The 20,477-nt window shown below is 38.0% G+C and overlaps 2 protein-coding genes across 4 annotated transcripts in view; one reads left to right on the plus strand and one right to left on the minus strand.

Annotated features, from left to right (window-relative positions):
• Positions 1-2,789: 2,789 nt before the first annotated feature.
• RPE65 (retinoid isomerohydrolase RPE65) lies at positions 2,790-19,276 on the plus strand. Its single transcript, XM_007433578.4, has 14 exons — positions 2,790-2,861; positions 3,675-3,757; positions 5,584-5,734; positions 7,884-7,991; positions 8,091-8,232; positions 11,915-12,062; positions 12,387-12,468; positions 13,662-13,794; positions 14,479-14,618; positions 15,462-15,591; positions 16,010-16,124; positions 16,208-16,302; positions 18,779-18,890; positions 19,125-19,276. Exons 1-14 carry the CDS (start codon positions 2,851-2,853, stop codon positions 19,274-19,276), a joined length of 1,602 nt encoding a protein of 533 aa, XP_007433640.1. The 5' UTR covers positions 2,790-2,850.
• The window catches only part of LOC103048172 (uncharacterized), a 37,442-nt gene continuing 28,748 nt past the window's right edge, over positions 11,784-20,477 (minus strand). For 2 of the 3 annotated variants that reach the window (XM_007433577.4, XM_088153248.1), the window contains one exon: positions 11,784-20,428. In XM_007433577.4, the coding sequence (XP_007433639.1) occupies positions 20,425-20,428 (4 nt within the window). In that variant the 3' untranslated portion in view covers positions 11,784-20,424. The remainder of the gene's footprint in view (positions 20,429-20,477) is intronic. The other variant, XR_015798335.1, reaches the window with a different exon arrangement.

Here is a 20,477-nt window from a genome sequence, read left to right on the forward strand (position 1 = left end):
TCAATTCCTCTGTACTTTCCAGTCATAACTGTTTGGTCACACCAGTGTATATTAGCTGAACTGTTATTCATCCTTGAATCAGCAAACTCTTTCTTTGTTGGGCTTGTATACTATTGTGATTGCTGGCAACCCTGAGCAGTGTACATATCCAACATCCATAAATTAGGTTGAAAAGTAAAGTTATAATATGTATTTAAAAAGTCTGTCTATCCATCAATAGCAGGAACATCAATTACATTCGACAAATTGACTGTTATCCCTGAGAAGATCAACGAAGGCTTCTGTGTGACTTCAAAAAAAAGCTACATGTTTATATATTCTATAATCAATAGGCAAAGGCTTCATTCTAGACCTGAGAAAAGAAAACAAGAAATGTTAGAGGTCAAAAAATCACCATATTGCTAAAACCAATATAGCTCTATATTAGAAGGGTGCAGCTTCCATCAGCATGAAAGCGTTATTAGGCTTTGCACAGCATGTCAAAAGCCACACACCTTAAATGAACCATGATGCATTTGGACAATACTTGAGGGTTTAAAAGGGAGGATGAAGTAGATATTTTATGTCTTTGCCAGGGCTAACTCTAACCTTAAACCATTTTTCTTTTATCCTTTGCCCATTCTAAAAAAAATGCGAACAAGGAACTCAGGGGACAACAAAAGGAATGCTGGCAGATTATATGTGTTGAAATACATATGCTGAAAAGTTGAAAAAATACAGTGGGGCAAAAAAGTATTTAGTCAGCCACCAATTGTGCAAGTTCTCCCACTTAAAAAGATGAGAGAGGCCTGTAATTTTCATCATAGGTATACCTCAACTATGAGAGACGAAATGGGGGGAAAAATCCAGAAAATCACATTGTCTGATTTTTAAAGAATTTATTTGCAAATCATGGTGGAAAATAAGTATTTGGTCAATATCAAAAGTTCATCTCAATACTTTGTTATATATCCTTTGTTGGCAATGACAGAGGACAAACGTTTTCTGTAAGTCTTCACAAGGTTTTCACACACTGTTGCTGGTATTTTGGCCCATTCCTCCATGCAGATCTCCTCTAGAGCAGTGATGTTTTGGGGCTGTCGCTGGGCAACACAGACTTTCAACTCCCTCCAAAGGTTTTCCATGGGGTTGAGATCTGGAGACTGGCTAGGCCGCTCCAGGACCTTGAAATGGTTCTTACGAAGCCACTCCTTCGTTGCCCGGGCAGTGTGTTTGGGATCATTGTCATGCTGAAAGACCCAGCCACGTTTCATCTTCAATGCCCTTGCTGATGGAAGGAGGTGTTCACTCAAAATCTCACGATACACGGCCCCATTCATTCTTTCCTTTACACGGATCAGTCGTCCTGGTCCCTTTGCAGAAAAACAGCCCCAAAGCATGATGTTTCCACCCCCATGCTTCACAGTAGGTATGGTGTTCTTTGGATGCAACTCAGCATTCTCTCTCCTCCAAACACGACGGGTTGAGTTTAGACCAAAACGTTCTACTTTGGTTTCATCTGACCATATGACATTCTCCCAATCCTCTTCTGGATCATCCAAATGCTCTCTAGCAAACTTCAGACGGGCCCGGACATGTACTGGCTTAAGCAGGGGGCCATGTCTGGCACTGCAGGATTTGAGTCCCTGGCGGCATAGTGTGTTACTGATGGTAGCCTTTGTTACTTTGGCCCCAGCTCTCTGCAGGTCATTCACTAGGTCCCCCCATGTGGTTCTGGGATTTTTACTCACCATTCTTGTGATCATTTTGACCCCATGGGGTGAGATCTTGCGTGGAGCCCCAGATCGAGGGAGATTATCAGTGGTCTTGTATGTCTTCCATTTTCTAATTATTGCTCCCACAGTTGATTTCTTCACACCAAGCTGCTTGCCTATTGCAGATTCAGTCTTCCCAGCCTGCTGCAGGTCTACAATTTTGTTTCTGGTGTCCTTCGACAGCTCTTTGGGCTTGGCCATAATGGAGTTTGGAGTGTGACTGTTTGAGGTTGTGGACAGGTGTCTTTTATACTGATAACAAGGTCAAACAGGTGCCATTACTACAGGTAACGAGTGGAGGACAGAGGAGCCTCTTAAAGAAGTAGTTACAGGTCCATGAGAGCCAGACATCTTGCTTGTTTGTAGGTGACCAAATACTTATTTTCCACCATGATTTGCAAATAAATTCTTTAAAAATCAGACAATGTGATTTTCTGGATTTTTTTCCCCATTTTGTCTCTCATAGTTGAGGTATACCTATGATGAAAATTACAGGCCTCTCTCATCTTTTTAAGTGGGAGAACTTGCACAACTGGTGGCTGACTAAATACTTTTTTGCCCCACTGTATATATGTTGAATAATGTTGTAATATAATGTTGAAAAGTCTGTACAGGCTACCTGACTCAGAAGTAATTAAATATTAGATGCTGCAATCTTTTGTTTATTGTGCTTATCTGAGCCCTTCCATTGAACAGAAGAGAGTAACTAGGAGTTAGCAGTATGCCAATGTCTCTAAGTTGAAAGTTTGGGAAATAGAGCAAAGGGCTGGTGCCAAGGAGAACACGTTACGGACTGTGTGACTATAGCTTTCTTTGTTTTCTCTTGTCCTTTCTTCCTAATCCACTTCTGCTATGAGGATTTAGGTCCCTGGAAAATATTCAAACCACAGCAGGATAAAATCTCATAAAGCTCCAGCAGGATTTGAGTGCTGAAAGATACTTCTGTTTCTTGGGGCCAAGCTGATTGGCTCATACATTTCCTTAAGCAATCGCTTCCATCAGTAAGACAATATTCATATAAATATCCAGTACAAATCTCTTGCTGCTGTGCTCTGCGCTTGGCTCAGGAAAATTCCCATCCTTTCCTGGGGAGAAAATGTCCAGTCAGTAAGTATCCTCTAGGATTTTCTATGAATAGAGAGTTAATGCTGACCAAGCAAGTGTGGTCATGATGCTAGATAGCATATTTCTAGAAGCTGGGGCACAAAACCTGTGTGTTGTCAAACATTGTGCTAAGAATCTGAAGAACTCTATGGAAGAAAACATGTAAAAGTTCAATTGATTGTGAGAAACTGGACATTTAGAAGCAATTATTTCCATACTTTTAACTGTTGAAATGAAACCTATTGATAGAAGTCTGTTGAATTAAACTTCCATGTAATAATAAAATCATACTTCAGATGCTCTTAGATGTAATACTTTTTTTTCTCCTTTGAATAGCAGAGCCCCATGTCACATTTCATTTTTTAATCTTCCTGGTGGAGTGACTTATGGAGAACTGCTGCTGTTCAAAATTGTATATCCAAAGCTTCACTAGGCAAGCATAGTTGAAAACCTGGTTCTCTGGATTGTAACAAAAATGCTTAGGATGAGGCTACAGAAGTAATTGTACTGAAGGGTTCATGTGTTTACAATATTGCAGAAAGAGGAAGAAATGTAGCACATGTAAGTATATAATTTTAAAATGCTGAAGGAATGTTATACTGTATGCAGATTCCTGCCACTGAAAACTTCCCTTAGTTCCCGACATGTATTTAGAAACACAACCACTATTCTAAAGAAAAAAAGGCTTACTAGTAACTTTTCTTAGAAGATTTGCAAGATCTCACTCCACTTATCTTCTATCCTTTCTGAACTTTCATCCAATAATTGGAAAAACTATTAAATCAATCATCCTTAGCTTTTTTTAACATCTTGCAGAATTGAGCATCCAGCTGGTGGATACAAGAAGCTTTTTGAGACTGTGGAGGAACTGTCTTCACCGATAACTGCTCATGTTACAGGTTTGTGCCTTGCAAGCTAAGCACAGTCAGCCCTGGTTAGTACATGGATAGGAGTCCAGGGCTACAGCCTAGACTGGGAAAAGGGAATGGGAAATCATTTCTGTACAATTATCAAGAAAACTGTATGGATGTGCCCATATAATCACCATGAGTTGAGCTCACTTTGATGGCATCTTTACCTTTCTACAACTTCTGTAGCCTTCATTTGCCTTCATGAAAATGAAATCATTTCAAGATGTGGATAACTAAAATGAATGGGTGGAATTTATTATAGAAAGCCAAGCCTGGTTCATAATTAAGAGCAGATAGATTGGTATTCTCTAGATATTTAAAATTACCATTCCTACAATACCTGGTCATGGGCCATGCTGGCTGGGACTGATGGGAACTGAAGTCCAATATTTTAGGACAACATCAAGCTGAACCCATAACACTAAACTATAATGTGGTTTGTTTTTTCTTTTGTTGATATCTGAACAGAGTTTTACAGAACATATGGACTGGTTTGAAAACAAGGGTTTTGTACTATGTGTTAATGCAATCCTGTTAAAGTGGGGATCATTTGAGGGAATGAAGGTGGATAAACCTAAACTACTTTTTATTGCTATACTAATTTATTCAATTAGATGTAATGGTTGAAATTCTGAATCTATTTCCACAAATAAAGAACTTGGTTTATACCTTGTTCTAACTATAAATTCTGCAGCAATTCAATGAAATCCTGTGCATCAGTGGGCTAAAGTTAAAGTTAACCTGGCAAGCAATAGGTGCCAGCTGAAAAGGACTAATGTTAGAAAGTAATGAATTGCAGAGGATATCAGGTTTTCCAGAGCAAAACTTACACATCTTTGTATCCATTCCCCATAAATGAATATTTAGGTTTAGAGCTTTTCTAAACACACACAGTATGGTATAAAGATGGATGCCAAAAAAGATTCTTATTTGTTGCAGAGATCCCAGCTATTCTCACAGGGGGAACACCTGAGAAGGACTATAGTTGTTAATCTTGCTAATGTTGAAAGGATATGAGTAGCTCAATCCCAAGAGATTTAAATCTTAAAGGAAAGTTCAGAGGTGAAGAAATGGTTAGGCAGCTCTTTAAGGCTGTTCAAACTAGTTCAGCTCATTTTCAGCGTGGGCTTCCCTTCACTGGTTGTGTGCAACCAGAGGCTGAGCAGGATTTGTGGCCTAAATGGTCCCTTTTCATTCTCTGATTCTATAAAAGCATAGTACAGTGGTCCTGTCTGGATGCCAGAAATGTATAGCAAGGTAACAATCTCCCCCAAGCCAGTTAACACAGAATCCAAGAGAACTCCTAAACTGTGCTTTGAGAATACAGTAGTCTATACCCATCTCAGACCTGCTGCAACCTTCTATTGTTCTTATAAGCAGCCCTCAACTATCTGAAACAGTGTTTCTCAATCTTGGCAACTTGAAGATGTGTGAACTCCCAAAATTCCCCAGCCAGCATGCTGGGAGTTGCAGCCCACACATCTTCAAGTTGCCAAGATTGAGAAACACTAGTCTAAAATATATCTCAAAAAGATGCGGGCTGGAGGTTTGTGAGGCAGGCAGATGACCGGGCAAATAACCAGCCTTGCAATCCCAGAGATGGTCAATCCTGCACTTCCAGCCACCATGACCAATGGTGAGAAGTGCTGGGAATTCAGTACTGTACACTATTTGGCTGAGAATGAGAGCTGAAGCCTATGTACCTCAAGTTTGTAGCAATATATAATAGGTATCTTTAGTTCAGACAGTGAAACTTCAATAGGACCATTACTTCTCAACTTTTTAGCCAATACATTTTGCTCTGTTTACAACAGGTAAGATTCCAGTTTGGCTGAAAGGCAGTTTGCTCAGATGTGGGCCTGGTTTATTTGAAGTTGGGTCAGAACCATTTTATCATTTGTTTGATGGCCAAGCACTTCTTCACAAGTTTGACTTCAAGGAAGGGCATGTCACCTATTACAGGAGGTAAGTAACACTTTCTGCCTGCTTTCTTCATCCTGCAGTCCAGCAACTCATCCACCCTTACCAATTTAATTAAAATTGAATTTACATTAAAAAAATAATTCTGTACCAAAACAAATATGAATTTTTGGCTGCTTGCATTCTGTAAAAGGAAAATCTGTTTCACAAACTGTAGGGAGGAAATATGAGAATTGTAAAGCACATAAACAATGAATATATAATTCTTCCATGACAGCTGTACCTGATTTTCTGATCCTGCCCCAATCCAGGACTGTGTTTTTCATTGTCAAATCATTTCTATTTTCAAACTGTCATTCATTGCTGAGCATTTCATTGCTACTCCTCTTCCATGCCTGCTTGCATACTTGTGATGGAATGGAATTATGAAGGCCACACTCAGGGAGGGAAACATCCTCTTTCGTCTCCTGAGGGGCGAGGAAGAGATAAGAGGATGAGGCTGGCACCTCCCTGAGGAATTCACTCTGTTTTCACTGGCTGACTGTGGGAACTGAGTTTCAGTTTGGGAAGATTCTTGCTAGAGGTTGTAGCTAATAAACATTGCTGAACTGAATCTGCATGGTCTCCTGGAGTTCCTTGGGCTAGGCCTGACAATACTGCTTCTAATAACACATACAACTTCCAATCATATACTTAGGATGATTGAACTACATCCTACTACTTAGGACCTCTTTTAAAGTTAATCTCAACAGTCCACTTATCCAAGCTTCTATAAGTAAAATATACAAACATCTGACATCCAAAGTGTCATGTACTTTTTCTTCCGAGAATTTCAACAGAACAGAACTGCAGAACATAGAGATATGCTGCAGTAGTTCCTAAGCTGTGAGATAACATTTATTTAAGATATTTATATACTGCTCTTTGAGATAAGGCATCCTGAAGGCAGCAGTGGCCATCCAGACTGGGATTGCTAGGAGTTGACATCCACTGATATTAAGTTTCCTATGTTGGGAAAGGTTTGAGACAATGCATGTAGACTCTATTTCTCCTAACTTGATAAATTCTATTGGGGAAACAAGAGTAGGAGCAAAGCATGATTAAATAATTGTAGTATTCTTTTAAATAAGGCCCTAAGTTTCCAAGGGATTAAAGATTATCACATAAACTTTAAATTAACACAGTACAACTGATATTGAATTAGTGTTACATGCTGTACTGTTTAGCCCTTCCATACTACCAGGACTGTATCCAATTGGGAGGCCAATGGAAATTCAATTCCCGCTAATTTTTCTCTGCCTTTAGAGTTGCTTTTAAAAATAAAGCTTTGGTCTACTTTTATGCCCCCACCCATCTCAATTTTTAAGCTGCCTACAGACTTGCATCTCCCAAGAATACAAAAACTGCATTAGTTAAAGCTTCTGGACTCTCTATTGACACAGCATTATGGAAGTCTAGTTTGTTTGTGACTGTAACATAACTACTTTCTCCAGATAAAGACTCTGCTGGCAAATCCTTGATGACCAATGATACCTGTTTCCACATATATTAATTGGGGGACTATCAAGAGAAATATTTGATTGTTAAAAAAGAATTCCAGCCCATCCAACCTGTTTCTGTATCTCTATCCAGATCAATATTTCCTTTCAGAGTATCTCTGTTCAGACATTATTTAAACCAGTGTTTCCTTGCAGCTCCCTGCATGTTTGCTTCCTTGCAGCATTTGCACATTTAACATGAATATCTGCAAGAAGAAAGCCACCCCTGCAAGAACATGGCTCATGGAGAAGTCAATGCAACTTCTCTATTGCAAGCATTCCCACTTTCAGCCCAAAGAAGGTAGGGCAGTTCCTAATTCCTGAGCGAGTCTAGTAACTGTCCAAATTAAGTCTCTACTTGTTTGCCTTCATCAGTTCCAAAAGTCCTTCCTGGAACATATTAAGTATTGCAACACTGTCCCTGAGATTACTGAGAGGAAATAAAAGGTAGAATTGCATGCCATCCACATATTGCATATTAGATGTTGGACGGAGTTTCTTATCGGCCTCATTTATGAACCTGTGATCCAGTTTCATCACAAAGATGACTCTGGAATATATTAATAGAAATGAAAAATAAGCTGGTAAAATATAAGTAGGGTGGAGCAGAGCACATAATCTTATAGCTCTCCTTATCTCGCCTTCTTTCTTCATAGGTTTATCCGGACTGATGCCTATGTAAGGGCAATGACTGAGAAAAGAATAGTTATAACAGAATTTGGCACATATGCTTACCCAGATCCATGCAAGAATATATTTTCCAGGTGAAAAAAATAAAGGTATATTATGAAAACCTAAAACTTCTTTTTGCATTATGCAACAATCTAGAAATAATCTACTTTCTTTGTGGTTGTGTCTGGCAGATTTTTTTCATACTTCCAAGGTGTGGAGATCACTGACAATGCCCTGGTGAATGTGTATCCTGTGGGAGAAGATTTTTATGCCTGTACTGAGACAAACTTCATAACAAAAATCAACCCAGAAAATCTGGAAACAATTAAAAAGGTATTTTAATAAAGACAGTCAAATGAAAACTGGAAATGAGTATCAGTGGCACACATAATGTGTCATTAAAAGAACATCTAAAATGGGGATAGTAATATGAATATTACTGAGTAAATGAGTATTTATAGAGCATTTCACTGAAATATGGAGTCTTAGAGCTCTATATTCTAAATTTATCTGCAGATTGGAATCTCATTCAATCTCATTCTCATTTACTACAATAAGAAATCACCAGAAAGCATTATTAAAAATACAATCAGAGACCAATTTAGAATTGATGTTAGAACCAAATAAGATTTTACCACTTGGGAAGCCCTGATAACTACATTTCTGACACATGTTATTTTTATCAGTCTGTTTCATGGAATCAGAGATGCAATGGCTATTTAGGCCATTGAGTTCAACCACCCACTCTATGAAGGAATCCAAATGAAACTATTTCTGACAAATGGCTGCCCACCCTCTACTTCTCTTGGAAGATACTGTAGATAGCAAGTCTTCTGACCTATTTTTCATATGATATTGCTTCAGGTATCTCAAAAGTGCTATTGTACCCTCTCTCAGTTGCCTTCTCTCAAGACTAAAGTGTCTTCCATCTCTCCATGTAAGACTTAGCTTCTATCCCAATTATCCTTGCTGCCATTCTCTACATCTTTTCCAGAAGTTAACTCTTCTTCCTGCATTCATAGTGTGTGTTATTCCAGGTGTCTACCACCTTTATTTCCTGGGATATACCCAGGGCCCAAACGGACCCAGAAACATTCTTAGGAATTAAAGATAGTAGAAGGAGCAAAATAGAAAATAAATGTTTCTATGGTATTTGAAGCAGTTGCAGCAACTCCCCCAGTCAAAATAAGTCTATTGACTGGTCAAGAGATTAGTCTACTGCCACTGCCTGAAGGCAGGGGCAACTGTAGAAAGGCTGGGGATGACCCAGTGGAGAGATGGAGGTGATTCAACTTAGGGAGAGGAAGAAATGGGGGGAGAGGGGGAGAGACTGGGGCTTGGAACAGTTATAAAGTAGAGGCAGGGAGATTAATTAAAAGTGGGAAGAATTGCAACTTATTATAGGAAGATTTACAGAGGTCTGCAAGGCAATCTAACAGGAAGGTCAGCCTGATAAATATACAATAGCTAATATTGAAAGGTGGACTTTCTCCTAGTTGGTACCAGAGGATCAGATAAACCTGCCATCAAAACATTAGAATAAGATACTGACCCTTTCACATATAACATTCTTCACACTAATTTTTGAACATGGTTTAGTCTATTTGCTGTGAGAACATGCACTGGAAAATTTAAATAGCAGCTTCACTGAAGCCTCTTATGTAGCATATTATCTGCAGTGGTGATTATTCCAGTTCCATTGTATGTGTTTGTCTGTTTCTATATATACCCTGGGCTCATTTTTCAAACAGAGCACCTAAGAGAATTTATATGCAGAAGTTAAGAGAGGTTAAGATATCCCTTATAGATATCTGCACATAGGAAACTGATTGCAACTGAAGTTTTTATAATGTCCATAAATATAATAGGTTACATGCTAGCTGTTGTCAGTTGAAAGGCAGAATTATCATATACTATGGAAATCTGGTATCCTTCAGATATTTTGAATACTGGCCATGCTGGCTGGACCTATCAATGGAAAAGGAGCTTTACAAAATGTATTATTTTGCAGTTAAACTTACTTTTTAAGTCATTATAGGTAAGTACATAAGTTTTTTCATACATACATACATACATACATACATACGTATGTACCATTAAAAAAAAATCCCCTTTAAACCCTATGGATGGTATGTTGTCTTCTTCAATCTCGGGTCCTCCAGCAGAGGCCTGGGAGTTTGAGGATTCTGTGTAGTATCTTAGCTGTTCCTAGCACTGCACTCTTCTGGACAGAGAGCTCTGATGTTGTTCCTGGGATCTGTTGGAGCCACTTTCCCAGCTTAGGAGTCACAGCCCTGAGTGCTCCTACCATCACTGGGACCACTTTGGTCTTTACTTTCCACATCCTGATAGTTCCTCCTTCAGGCCCTGGTACTTCTCCAGCTTCTCATACTCCTCCTTCCTGAAGTTGCTGTCACTTGGCACCACTACATCTATCACCTCTATCTTCTGCTCCTTCTCTACCACGTCTGGTTGATTGGCCAGTACCTGCCTGTCTGTCTGGATCTGGAAATCCCACAGGATCTTAGCCGTTATTCTCCACGACCCTCTGTGGAATCTCCCATCTGGAGTTGGGTGGGTCTAGCTCATAAAGTGCAGATGTTCTCGTACATAATGCCAGCTACTTGGTTGTGCTGTTCAGCGTATACTGTTCCTGCCTGCATCTTACACCCTGCCACTATGTGTTAGATTGTCTCTGAGGCCTCTCTGCACAATCTGCACCTTGGGTCCTATCTAGTGTGGTAGACCCCTGCTTCTATGGATCTGGTGCTTAGTGCCTGTTCTTGTGCTGCTATGATCACTGCCTCAGTGCTGCCTTTTAGTCCAGCCCTTTCCAGCCACTGGTAGGATTTCCCAATGTCAGCCTCAGCTATCTGTCAATGGTACATCCCATACAGGGGCTTGTCCTGACATGGCTCTTCTGTTTGAACTTCCCCCATGTCTGCTGCTGCCTCAGGCATTCTCTCAGCAGCATATCTTTACAGCATGTTTGTGTTACGGCAGTTGAAAAAAAAGAGCTTTGTAACCAATCCTCACATTTATGGCTGTCACAGCATCCCAAAGTCACGTGATTGCCATTTGTGAGCTTCACAACTGGCTTCCAAGCAGAATTAATGGAGAAACACAGAAATGAAATTGTAAATTGTGGTTATGTGATGTCTTACTTAACAACTGTGGTGATTCACTTTATGACAGAAGCAGAAGTGATGTAAGTCCAGCACAGGTTACATGTTGTTTTACTTAGTGATCACAGCAGTTAGTGATTGAGTTGCTGGTCCCAATTATGGTCAGTAAGTGAGGAATGAATATGAATAAATATATATAAAATCTAACAGATATTTCAACTGAATGCTATGTGTTGGATGCCAATGAATGCAGTTACTGCTCTGTAATAATCAAAATTATGCAGCTGGTTAATTATGATTATAATAAATTTTGTTTACTTACACTGAGTGAAAATTGTTCTTCTGAACTAGATTGAGAATTAATGTTCTTCTCTAAATTTATGAAACTGCACCTGTAGCTGTTCAGAATCTCACCTCCATTGCTATTCCTCAACAGCATTTACAGTTCTTGTTTTGAATTGCTGAGCAAAACAAGTGCACAGATTTGTAACAAAAAAAGTTTAAGAATCCTGTTAAGCTGTCTTCTAGGATATCCCAGTCTTCCACTTCCACCTAAATAATCAGTCTGTATTTTATACACAAGAGTATTTAGTTTTCATTGAAGTGTTTTGGAGGTTTTCTTTTCCCACCATTTGAGATTCCCCTCAAAGTCAGCAGACTCCTCACTTTTGCACACAGTGTCATTTTATAAGGATAAGCAAACTACTGTAGTATGTATGTTTTCTTTAAATTGACAAAATACAAATTGTTTAAGGATAATCAAATTAGTATATATGTTTTATTTAAAATCACAAAATACATTCTTCAATCACAATGTAATATATTTATAATGAGTGCATTTTGTTGATGATAAATGTCCCCTGAAATTACTTTTCTGTTATATTCTTCAGGTGGATATCAGCAAATACGTTTCAGTCAACGGGGTAACAGCACACCCCCACATCGAAAATGATGGAACAGTTTATAATATTGGCAACTGCTTCGGAAAGAATTTTTCTCTTGCTTATAATATTATAAGGATACCTCCCCTGCAAGCAGGTCTGTTCGCTTCCAAGCAGCAGCTGCTAATATCACAGTATGTTTCTCCCTTCCAGGTGCAGGTTAAATCAACTTCATATACATTTTCATAGCTAAAACTTTAGAAGACTTCTTTTTCTGAAAAAGCATCAAAAAGACTTTTCTTAATTACAGCAGAACCAATGTTCAGAGAACCAATTCTTGTATCTGAATTCTGAATGCTTGTTTATTCATTTGAATTGTCTGTTTTCTTGTTTTTGTATGCAATTCTCATTACTTGGTTTGTACAAGTGAACACCGATAAATGAATTGCCCCTCATATTGCCACCTCCTTGTCTTTCTCAGATAAGAAAGATCCAGTGACAAAATGTGAAGTGGTAGTTCAGTTTCCTTGCAGTGACAGATTCAAACCATCTTATGTGCACAGGTAAAAGGCAACTTCTCAAAAAGACTGATTTAAATACTTTAGGCAGAGCTTTATAAAATATTGTTAATTTCTTTTATTTATCATTTCTTTTATATACATTTTAAAACTTCTTTTATTTAAATTTTAAAATAGCCAAAGCTCTCTGGTTGGTTTAGAATAAAACACCCCCCAAAATACAATTCAAATTAAAACATATATAATAAAATCAAATAAAATACTGTACAAAATAAAGACTACATCCAAACTGGGCAGGAGCAAGACAGTCACGGAGAAACAAAACAATATGCATTAAAATACAATTTTAAAATACAAGATACAATTAAAATACAATTAAAGATACCCTGGGAAAATAAAAATGTCTTTACCTGGTACCGCCACGACACTAACATGGGCACCAGTCGAGCTCTTTCTCTTGTAGAGACTCACCTCACTTGGAGGGGGACCTCATTAGATGAGCTTAAAGTCCAGGTAGGTACATAATGGAGAAGTTGCTCATTCAAATAACCTGGTTCTAAGCTGTTTAAGTCTTTAAAGCCAGCACTTTGAAATTTGGCCCAGAAATGGACCAGCAGTCATTGTGTTTAGTGAAGTACTGGCCTAAAATCATTGTATTGTAAGTGAGCAGTCTAGCTGCTCTAGTCCAAACTAATGGAAGTTTGCAGACCGTTTTCAATGGCAGCTCCATGTACAATGTTTTGCAATAATCCAACCTGGAAATGACCAGATAATGAATAATTGTTGTGAGGCTGTCTCTATCCAGGTAAAGTTGCAGTTTGTAAATCAGCTGAACCTGATGAAAGGCACTCTGTGCCACTGAGGCTACCTGGACCTCTACTGTCAACAATGAATCTAAGATACCCCCGAGCTGTGAACCTGCTCCTTTAAGGTGAGGGAAGACCCTCCAGCACTGGCAGGACATCACCCAGCTACAAAGATGCACCACCCACCCAGACTTTATGCAAAAAATCCAGATTTGAAGACAGCTACTTCTAGCCAAGCATTCTTGTCACATACATAATAAAACAGTGTTTATTGAGCTCAAATTTGACACTGACACATTAAATCTAACAAGTAGCAAAAAGAAAGAAAATAAACTTTTGACATTTTTAAAATGTATAGCTAAATGTTGAATGTCATTTACATATGCAAAATGCTATGCCATATTATATACAATTAACTATCTTTCTGAACAGTTTTGGGCTAACTCCAAATTACATTGTGTTTGTGGAAACTCCAGTGAAAATTAATTTGTTCAAGTTTCTTTCTTCCTGGAGTCTTTGGGGAGCTAACTACATGGACTGTTTTGAGTCAAATGAAAAGATGGGGGTAAGTGTTCTCTAATTTATTACATTAATAAATTCATATTAAATAATAAGTATTTAACAATTTGTATCATTAAATAATTTGTATTCATTAAATAATTATTTAACAATTTGTATCGCATTAAACAATAATTATTAGTCCTTTTGCCCTATCTACCTCTCTCTGTGTATGTATGTCTGTGTGTGCATGCGCGCACACACACAGACACAGAAAAAAGGAATATACAGTGGTACCTCTACTTACGAACGGCCCTACTTACGAAATTTTCAAGATACGATTAGCTCCAGCCCCCCAAATTTACCTCTACTTACGAACTTGCCTCAACTTACGAGCCATTTTCTGCCCATTCCACATGGTCCGTGGCCATTTTCCACCCGTTCCACGTGGTCCGCGGCCATTTTCCGCCCATTCCACGTGGTCCACGGCCATTTTTCCGCTCCTGACACGTGGTCCGCGGCCATTTTTTCCGCCCTGCTGCGTGGTCAGTGGCCGTTTTTCCACCCAATGCGTGGTCTGCGGACGCCGGAATGGATTAACGGTAATTACATTGAACCTTATGGGAAAATTTACTTCGACTTGCGACCAATTCGACTTGCGATCAGAGTCACGGAACGGATTAAGTTCGTAAGTAGAGGTACCACTGTAGTTTTATTATTTCACATGGTTTAATAATATTAACTTTTGTAGGTATGGATGCATGTAGCTGACAAGAAAAAAGGGAAATACCTCAACATCAAATATAGAACTTCACCTTTTAACCTTTTTCATCATATTAACACTTATGAAGATAATGGATTTCTTGTTGTGGATTTATGTACATGGAAAGGGTAGGTACTATAAAACCTACATATATAGAAAACCAACTGTAATTTGGAGCAATCTTTCTAACCTAGTTATTGGACTCCAAGTCCCATAATCTCCTAGCAAAGGCTGAGGATATATCTGAAGAACGTTAGGTTCAGAAGACTAGCTTGTGAATTCTATGTGCTCAACTGCTTTCAACCATCCTATCTTCATATATCTGCAGCATAACAGATTGCTTTCAGGGATGAACACATTAGTTTATTATTCTGTTCAAATGAATCACAATAAAGCCAAGAAGTAATTCATTTAGTTGCACACACACACAGGAAAAAACAAAGGAACTACATGAATAGAGGACTAGTGTCAGTCCCAGTCTCCCTTTTCCAGCTATAATATGGAAGTCTGTCTGAATACAAGCTAAAATTTATTCTTAATAGTGTAAGTGACATTTGTTAAAAGTCACTTTTTCTTTTTAAGGGTGAGAAACATAGACTGTGTGTAAGCATACATAGAATAATGCTGTGCTGGCAAAGAATTCAACCAAATAAATTTATTTGACTTTTCATGGAATGCCCATGGATAGTGAAAAAGTCCCTGACTTGGATAGTGCTAGTTGTTTTATTAATGTGCTTGTAGCTACATTTTTATATCTGCACTTGAATTGGGTGCCATTCACTGTGGATATAAATTGACATACAGTGATAACTTGCATAATTTTTTCGCAAATGCATTTCAGTGGCCCAGAACTTTCAAGGAAATTTAATTCATCACTGTCTTATTTATTCTGCCATAGTCAAATAGGTAACTGTTAGGTTAGATCCCATGACCTGTTCATTTAGAAGCTGATGCCTTTTATTCCTCTACAGATATGAATTTGTTTACAATTACTTATACTTAGCCAATTTACGAGAAAACTGGGAAGAAGTGAAGAAAAATGCACAAAAAGCTCCTCAACCTGAAGTTCGGCGGTATGTCCTCCCCCTAAATATTGAGAAGGTAAAAGTTAAATATTATATATTGGAAAGAAGACCAATATTTTGCACATGTAATGTGTATAGATATTCACAAGCAAGGACTTCATGGAGAATGCAATGCACATTGGGCTGGTTGGGGGTGAGTTAATGTTCAGATGTTACACTTATTTGGAACATTATCTTCAAGTGCAATATTTTATATTTTCCCAAAGGACAAGAGGCATTTACTTATACTGTACAGGAATAATAAAAAAAGATGCTTTGGGAGAACACTATTGAAGTAGCATTTCAGTTTCCCCTCTTAAAATCAAGACTAAAAAAAATAGATTCTGAGATCTTTTACTTACATTGTTGGAAGAAGGTGGAATGTTGAAAAATGTTGAACAGCATAGAATGGATGTTTTTTCTTACTTTCTTTTGGGGGGGGGGGAATATTCTAGGCTGATACAGGAAAAAATCTAATCACATTGCCTAATACAACAGCAACAGCAATTCTGCACAGTGATGATACCATCTGGCTGGATCCAGAAGTTATTTTTTCAGGGCCACGACAAGGTAAGACTAATCTTAGCAAAAAGCAACAAGAACATCCTAGCAAATACAAGGAACCAACTAAATGTGTTTGTTTTGCCTTATAGCTTTTGAGTTTCCACAAATAAACTATGCAAAATATTCCGGGAAACCTTATACATATGTATATGGTCTTGGATTGAATCATTTTGTGCCAGACAGAGTAAGTATTACGTATTAATAGACTAAATTTGTTTTTGCAAAAAGGCAAAGAAAAGTGCAATTCCAAATACTTTCACATGGCTCGTGCCAGCAGTGATAGGAATATACAAGATAGCAAAGCTGAATGCATCGTCTTTGACAGCTTTTTTTGCTGTTCAGGTTCCTACTGGACTTACTTTCAATTCCAGTTTAACAGAAAAAAAAAGATTATTGGAAAGAGGAACATTTTCCATGGGATGCTGAGAGAGAGTTATACATACTTTGCAAAGCCAACTCTGGATGCCTATATTTATTATAGGAATAAACACACCCACAAGTGTTTAGTCCATAGGTAGCAACTATATAAAAAGGCTTTCTTCCAAGGTCACAGTATACTGACAGCAGTCCCAGCTCCAATGACTTTATCCTTAAAGAGGCATGTGGGTATAGATACCATAATGTGAACAGACTGAGTTTCACATAAAGCCTTGCTCTTTAATAGACTTCCATTCAAACAGCATTGCTCAGTTCAGCCCAGCCCAACCTGCTCCTGCACTCAAACTATCAAGAAAATACAATGTATTTGCCCAAATGAACAGATGCAAATGTTTCATGCTTCGATAAAAAGAGACTTTATGCCTTCTGAGACTTGCATTAAAATTCACCCCTGAGCTTGCTGTACAAAAGCCTTTAAACATCTAGCCAATTCTGACCTGCCTGTTTTGTGTACTGGGCCAAATCTGGCCTATACTTGTAGAAAGTATAGTACTTATTCTTTTTAGATGCTAGAATAATACATATTCTACAAAAGATTATGAGACTTTTGTAAGGCTGAATTTTCACTTTCAATATAGAGCAATCAAATCAAAGTGACATCTCCCCATCACTTTATTATATTGTTGTGGTTCCATCCTATACCTTATTTCAATTCAATTTAGTTCAATTCAATTCATAAGCTGCCTAACTCAATTGTGACTCAGGGTGACATACAATATACAAAATTTAAATTTTTATTTTAAAATAAAACAATATTTTGTTTTACACACAGTACAATACAAAAATAATGTCTAGAGAAACTGACCATAATCTCAGATCAGACAACCCACAAGGGGCTGGCCATTCTCTCTAGGCCAAGTCCTGGGAAAAGAGCCAGGTCTTAGGGGCTCATCTAAATAAGATCAGGTTGAGGTCCATAAGAATATCTGGGGTGATGCCATTCCAGAGGGCAGACACTGCAACAGAGAAGGTGGCATTGCTTCATGCCAATTCTGCCAGATCATATAGGGTCATAGCAGCAACTATGGAACATAGGTGGTCCCTCAAGTAACCAGGCCCTATGCCACGAAGGACTTCATAGATGATAACCAGCACCTTGAATTGCATCTGGAAGCCTGCTAGTGATCAGTGCAGAGCCTGGAACAGAGGTGTTACATGGGCATACCAAGGCAAGGCCACCTGCAGCTTCCAGGTGGTCTTCAAGGACAGCCCCAGGTAGAGTGTATTGCAATAGTCCAAACATGAGGTAATCAAAACATGAGCAACTGTCTTAAGAGCCTCTCAGTCCAGATATGGGCACAACTGGTGCATTAAATGAATCTGTGCAAAGGCCCATGTGGCCACAGCTGCCATCTGCTCAAGCAGGAACTGTGAATCCAAGAAGACCCCTAAGTGGTGCACCAGTCCCAAAGGGCATAATGCAATCCCATTCAGAAATAAGGGTGGAACATTTCCAGATCTGGGTGGGCCAAATACCCATGGCCACTCGGTCTCAGTGGGCCTGTCAGAGTTAAACTTCAATCTTTACATTTTTAAATGCAGTTCATTTAAATGCACTTTAACAGCAAGACACAAGAGAATGCATAGGAGACCAAAGTTTAACAATCCAACCTTAGCAGGATTACCAACACATATGTAAAGTACAATAATGTATGTGCACGCATACCTTTGCATTACCTGTGCAAAGGTAATAAACCACAAAATACGCAACCTACACATCTATCCACTTAAATCCTAACTTCTCCATAGCAATTTTTTTTAAAAAACCTGTAATTTATCAAGCGTACAGCTCTGAATGGTCTTCTCTTTGACTATATGCTTAACTGCTTCTTTCAACACTCCACTTCCATTCATCTCATCAATTCTAAACCAATAACAACAGGAATATGACTAGTCCCTGCTACTGTACCAGCTACTCTGAAAAACTTTGAAAAAACTCAACCCAATCATAAGCCAGAAAATAACAGCCCAATCAGAGTGCTTAGAAAATCTGAAATGCTGTCACTTAAAAGATCCACATTTTGTTTTGATTTTTTAATAAAACTCTTGAAATACTTATTTTATTTCATGTTCAAAACACTCAAAATTGCCATTTTAAGATTGGAAGGTTTAGAGTTCAGAATGATTTGCGCATCCTAGTAGTTGACACATTTGACTGTTTTACCAGCCTTTATAGCCTAATGCTTTTTTTTTTTTTATGAAAATCTTTTATCTTTTTCCAGCTTTGCAAAATGAATGTGAAAACTAGAGAGACATGGGTGTGGCAAGAACCAGATGCATATCCCTCTGAACCAATCTTTGTTTCTCACCCAGAAGCTATGGAGGAGGATGATGGTAACGTTATAACATTTTTACTGAAGTTTAGAAAAATTCTCTGTCCAAATTTGGCTCTATAAATATGAAAAGAATCGGCAAAAAACTTGGTTTATACCCACCAAATATTCCCTGGTGGAATAATGGAAAAATTATTGTGGTCCTGAATCATTGTATTTTCAGATTTGAACAAATCTTTCTGCTGAAGCTTTTGTGCTTCTTTGCTTATGTAATTTGCATTTATTTTTGGTACAGGTATTGTCCTGAGCATAGTCATCAACCCTGGCAGTGGACCAAAACCTGCCTACCTTTTGATCTTGAATGCAAAGAATATGAGTGAAGTTGCCAGGGCAGAAGTGGACATAAATATTCCAGTTACTTTCCATGGTCTCTTCAATAGAGCATGATGTCTGTCTTCAATACATTTAAATCTTTCTTTTTAATCCAATGTGTACAAAACAACATAAAGCATCCTTCTAATTATCTGCCAGTGATTTGCAAAATTAGTTTAACATTAAGAACTTCCTACACTGAGGCCCAATTTAAATATTTTAATACTTAAGGAAGTGTCCATTTTTAAGAATGCTTTTGCGATTGTAATGTACTGTAAATAAAATAAGGGTAAGCAAAAGTAATTAGTAGATGCTGATTAACAGCATCAGCATTTTAGTCTCAGTAAACTTCAGATGAATATTTAAAATTTAAAATGGTTAAAATTATTTGGTGATGGAACATGGGAGAAACACAGCAAATAACCTTGAACGCTGGTAGATTAAGTAGTGAGCGATGAGAAATAGGTATTCAGCAAATAATTGTTTTGGAACCAGCTGAGATTCCTATCTTTGCTTATATTTTAATATTTGAAGATAACAATTTATTTTTTAAAAAATTAGAATGAAATAATTTGCATTTTTGCCACTTATCAGGGAAAAGGGTATTTTGAATTTGATCTCTCTGATAATTTAAACATCTTTATTTTACAAATGATTGTCTAATACACACTATATAAAATGTGAACATTTACTTTTAAAAAAATATTCAGTCCCTCCATATCTTCGACTGAAGATAGCCCGTCCCTATCTTCAGATTTGAATATCTATATAGTCAGAGTTTATTTTGTATGAACTCTGAGAACTGAAAACCTTTACAGCTAGAAGCAGGGTTTTTACATCAGTTGGCTAAAGGATGTGAGAAGATCCCCTTAAAAAATGTACTGCTGTACTCTAGCAAATACACTTTGAACTTCTGGCTTAACTGGTTAATCTATTGTGGGGGTGAATTGCTGAATGCTAGTCTTTGGAATTTTGGGATTTTTTTCAAAGCTGAAAACATTTAGTGTAAGCTGCTTTAAATCTTGGAGACTTTAAAAAAAAACTTAATTTCTTGGTTATATAAATGCTATATAATAGTGTCCTAACAATAGAATTACACTGGGAAGTAAAAAGTACATCTTGAAAGAAGGCAGTGGCTTTTCTTCTCCACTGTTGCCAAAAACACATACGGACGTGTCACTGTGATCACAGGAGTCAGGGTTGACTTGAGAGCGTCTGTACTTTTACCTACAGCATACAGACAAGAAAAACACATGACTGAAGACTGACATATAAA

Source organism: Python bivittatus, unplaced genomic scaffold (genome assembly GCF_059951505.1).
Source record: "Python bivittatus isolate LINGU-HERP-01145 unplaced genomic scaffold, Pbiv_v1 ctg000700_np1212, whole genome shotgun sequence".
Lineage (NCBI taxonomy): Eukaryota > Metazoa > Chordata > Lepidosauria > Squamata > Pythonidae > Python > Python bivittatus.